The 4,816-nt window shown below is 43.5% G+C and overlaps 1 protein-coding gene across 1 annotated transcript in view; it reads left to right on the top strand.

Moving 5' to 3' along the window:
• Positions 1-83: 83 nt before the first annotated feature.
• LOC104508856 (myosin heavy chain, skeletal muscle, adult-like) overlaps positions 84-4,816 on the top strand; it is a gene marked incomplete at both ends in the record, with an annotated part of 8,476 nt that continues 3,743 nt past the window's right edge. Inside the window, 5 exons of the mRNA XM_010150605.1 lie at positions 84-187; positions 269-407; positions 1,322-1,440; positions 1,539-1,688; positions 2,220-2,390. Of these exons, the coding sequence (XP_010148907.1) occupies positions 84-187; positions 269-407; positions 1,322-1,440; positions 1,539-1,688; positions 2,220-2,390 (683 nt within the window). The remainder of the gene's footprint in view (positions 188-268; positions 408-1,321; positions 1,441-1,538; positions 1,689-2,219; positions 2,391-4,816) is intronic.

Raw genomic sequence — 4,816 nt, 5'->3', positions numbered from 1 at the left:
CTTTTTGGAGGAAGATCACTGAGCAACATTTAATTAAATTAGAAAATCAGTTAAATTTAAGCCATGAATCCATTTGTTTTCAGAAATGCTCCTCATTACCACCAACCCATATGACTACCCTTTTGTGAGTCAAGGTGAGATCACTGTTCCCAGCATTGATGACAAGGAGGAGCTGATGGCTACAGATGTAAGTAAATGACAGATCAACAGGCACAGGTTATACATCACATAACATGCAAATATTTCACTTTGTTGATTGTGTTACCAGAGTGCCATTGACATCCTGGGCTTCACTGCTGATGAAAAGACTGCCATCTACAAGCTGACAGGGGCTGTCATGCACTATGGGAACTTGAAGTTCAAGCAGAAACCAAGAGAGGAACAGGCAGAGCCCGATGGCACAGAAGGTATTATCAGACTCAATAATTAACCCTTCCCTAAGCTACTATGGATGTGGAAGACAGCAAAAGTTGTTCTTTGTTGGTTTTCAGGATCCTAAGGAAAACAGTAAACCAGTAAAAATCTGCCCCTTGTCCTGTTCTCAGTACATCAAGTTTCTTCGTTCTTGAATCTTACGCTATGAACAATTAATATTTTAAACTGTACTTTATATACTCCTGGCAAGTTGGGAGAAATGGATCTCTTTCTTGTAACATTAGTAGTTGTACTTTTGTTGGAATATGTCCTGCAGTTGTGAAACTGCCAAGTGGTTCAGCTTTTTAACAGGATGGGGGTCATTCACCTTCACCTGTCAGATACTTGGGGAACTCTGGTGTGAGAGGAGTATTTGATTCCTCTTCTTTGTTTGTGTAGCACCTACAATCCACATCCCCAGCTCTCCAAGCAATGGCTCCTCTTGCTAAAGGACTAGGCAGAAGGTGAAAAGTACCATAGGTAAAAGGATGAAACCCAGTGAGTTTTACTCAACATCAGAAACCAAAGCTCAGAAAGAGTTTTAGACTATGAATCTGAAAGAGAAGAGAGGTATCCTTTCTGTGTTTTACCCTAAATATTTGGTGGTTTTGGTCACCCGAATGTAGATCAGTAGCTGACTTGTCACTGCAGCTCCTGAGTTACGCATGTACTAAAAATAGTAAGACTGCAAGCTGCAGCTTTCAACTTTGTGCCAGGAGAGTTTTGAAAACATCATTACTTTCTACATGCTTTAGGGAAGATTTTCAAACATAAATTCTTGCAGAAAATATGCATAATGATGACGTTGAGATTACCAGGATTCCGTCTATGAAAGTCTTTTTAAAGATACTCCAAGATTCAAAGTCTATGTGACACTAAGTTCTTCCATTTTCCTCTATACTTTCAGTTGCTGACAAGGCTGCCTACCTGATGGGTCTGAATTCAGCTGACATGCTCAAGGCACTGTGCTACCCCCGAGTCAAGGTTGGCAATGAGTATGTGACCAAAGGTCAAACTGCACAGCAGGTAAGAAACCTGTGATAACCTGGAAATATGTTTTGCATTAAGAATTTTGATTTTCCTCTGCTCTGTATTGTAACTCCAGACATCTATTATTCCTATAGGTGCACAATGCTGTAGGTGCTCTAGCAAAGGCTGTCTATGAGAGAATGTTCCTGTGGATGGTTGTTCGTATCAACCAACAGCTGGATACAAAGCAGCCCAGACAGTACTTCATTGGTGTCCTGGATATTGCTGGCTTTGAGATCTTTGATGTAAGTAACAAAGATTTGGTAAGAGCAGTGACAACTGGATGTTATGATCACTCTGAGACATACTTTTGAAGATTGAATATGATCACATAATTATTAGCAGCTATTTGCCTTTTTTGTCATGAAGCAAAAAATGACTTTTCAAAGGACTTGTCTTATTTCAAGATGTGCAAACTCAAAAGTACAGAATGGTGCAATCAGAAAAATTCATTGATTTAAATGATCGAAGACAAGACAGTATAAAAACATGTATATCATGACAGGCTTAAGCTTGTGTTTTTTCTCTCTGTAACTTTGTTTCAGATTATACAGGAAATCTATTTTATCTTCACATTTTTATCAATGAAAAAAAATCCTTGTGGGAAATTAATTTGATGCATTTTGCTGTTGCATTACATAGACATAAAGCAGACTGAAGAAATGCACAGTCTTGACAATGAAGCCAAGATAATTGCAGTGTTTATTTTTAAATGATGAAGTTTTTCAATTATTGCTGCATCTGGCTAATATTAATGTTTCTTATTTTATTTTCAGTTTAACAGCTTTGAGCAGCTGTGCATCAACTTCACCAATGAGAAACTGCAACAATTCTTCAACCACCACATGTTCGTGCTGGAGCAGGAGGAGTACAAAAAGGAAGGAATTGAATGGTCATTCATTTACTTTGGGATTGACCTGGCTTCCTGCATTGAGCTCATTGAGAAGGTATCATTCCTGTTCAAGTGTATTAGTATGTGGAAATGTTATAATTACTTGATCTCATTTATTAAAGGAATTACAGAATCATAGAATGGTTTGGGTTGGAAGGGACCTTAAAGACCATCTAGTTCCAACCCCCCTACCATGGGCAGGGACACCTTCCACTAGACCAGGTTGCTCAAAACCTCATCCAGCCTAGCCTTGAAGACATCCAGGGATGGGGCATCCACAGCTTCTCTGGGCAATCTGTTCCAGTGCCTCCCCACCCTCTCTGGGAAGAATTTCTTCATTATGACCAATCTAAATCTACTCTCTTTCCATTTAAACCCATTACCCCTTGTCCTGTCACTACAGGCCCTTGTAAAAGTTTCCTCTCCAGGTTTCTTCTTGGCCACTTCAGGTACTGGAAGGTGCTATAAGGGGTCCCTGGAGACTCCTCCAGGCTGAACCACACCCTCTGATCATCTTCATGGCCCTCTTCTAGACTTGCTCCAATATGTCAATGTCCTTCTTATGTTAGGGGCCCCAGAGATAGATGCAGTACTGCAGGTGGGGTCTCATGAGAGCAGAGCAGAGGAGGAGAATCATAGAATCATGTAATTGTTTTGGTTGGAACAGACCTTTAAGATCATTGAGTCCAACCATCAACCCAGCACTGCTAAGTCTGCCCTAAACCATGTCCCTAAGCAGTACATCAACTTGTATCTTAAATACCTCTAGGGATGGTGACTCCACCACTTCCCTGAACAACCTGTTCCAATTAGTGACCACCCTTTTTGATGAAGAATTTTTTCATAATATCCAATCTGAACCTCTCCCAGCATAACTTGAGGCCATTTCCTCTTGTCCTATTTCTTATAACTTGAGAGAAGAGACCAACCTCCACCTCTCTACAACCACCTTTCAGGTAGTTGTAGGGAGCCATAACGTCTCCCCTGAGCCTCCTTTTCTCCAGACTAAAAAATCCAAGCTCCCACAGCTGCTCCTCATAAGACACGTGCTCTAGATCCTTCACCATCTTTGTTGCCTTTCTCTGGACACTCTCCAGCACCTCAATGTCCATCCTGCAGTGAGAAGCCCAAAACTGAACACAATATTTGTGGTGCAGCCTCACCAGTGCCCAGTATAGGGGCATGATCTCTTCCTTAGTTCTGCTGGCCACAATTTTCCTAATGCAGGCCAGGATGCCATTGGCCTTCTTGGCCATCTGGGCACACTGCCAGCTCATGTTCAGCCAGCTGTCAATCAGCACCCCCAGGTCCTTCTTTCCTGGGCAGCTTTCAGCCACTCACCCCCAAGCCTGTAGTCCTGCTGGGGTTTGTTGTGACCTAAATGCAGGACCCTGCACTTGACATTATTGAACCTCATACAGTTGGCTTCTTCCCATCAATCCAGCCTGTCCAGATCCCTCTGAAGAGACTTCCTACCATCCAGCAGATCAACACTCCTGCCTAACTCTGTATGGTCTGCAAACTTACTGAGGGTGCAGTCGAACCCATTATCCAGGTCATTGATAAATATGTTGAGGAGAACTGACCCCAATCCTGAGCCCTGGGGAACACCACTTGTGACTGGATTTAACTCCATTCACTACAACTCTTTGGGCTCAGCTATCCAGCCAGTTTTTAACCCAGCAGAGCATGTACCCATCCAAGTCATGAGCTGCCAGCTTCTCTAGGGAATCATCTGCTTTGACCTGCTGGTCACACTTCTTTTGATGCAGCCCAGGATATGCTTGGCTTTCTGGGATGCAAGTACACATTGCTGGCTCATGCTGTGCTTCTCATTAACCAGCACCCCCAAGTCTTTTCCCTCAGGGCAGCTCTCAAACCGTTCTCCACCCAGCCTGTACATGTGCTGGGAGTGCCCTGACCCTTGTGCAGGACCTTACACTTGGCCTTGTTGAACTCCACGAGGTTGGCACAGGCCCACCTCTCCGGCCTGTCAAGATCCCTCTGGATGGCATCCTTTCTGTCCAGCGTGTCAACTGCACCACACAGCTTGGTGTTATCAGCAGACTTGCTGAGGGTGTACTCAATCTCACTGTCCATGTCACCAACAAAGATGCTGAACAATGCCGGTCCCAATACAGACCCCTGAGGGACTCTGCTCATCACTGGTCTCCACTCAGACACTGGCTCATTTATCACAACTCTCTGAGTGTGACCATCCATACAGTTCTTTATCCACCGAGTGGTCCATCTGTCAAATCCATGTCTCTCCAATTTAGAGACAAGGATATCATGTGAGACAGTGTGAAATGCTTTGCACAAGTCCAGGTAGATGATAGTTGCTCTTCCCTTATTCACCAATGCTGTAACCCCATTGCCAGGCATGATTTGCCCTAAGTGAAGCCATGTTGGCTGTCACCAATCACCTCCTTTTTTTCCATGTGCCTTAACATAGTTTCCAGGAGGAACTGCTCCATGATC

Source organism: Eurypyga helias, unplaced genomic scaffold (genome assembly GCF_000690775.1).
Source record: "Eurypyga helias isolate BGI_N326 unplaced genomic scaffold, ASM69077v1 scaffold14914, whole genome shotgun sequence".
Classification (NCBI taxonomy): domain Eukaryota; kingdom Metazoa; phylum Chordata; class Aves; order Eurypygiformes; family Eurypygidae; genus Eurypyga; species Eurypyga helias.
This window is presented reverse-complemented; position numbering and strand designations above follow the sequence as displayed.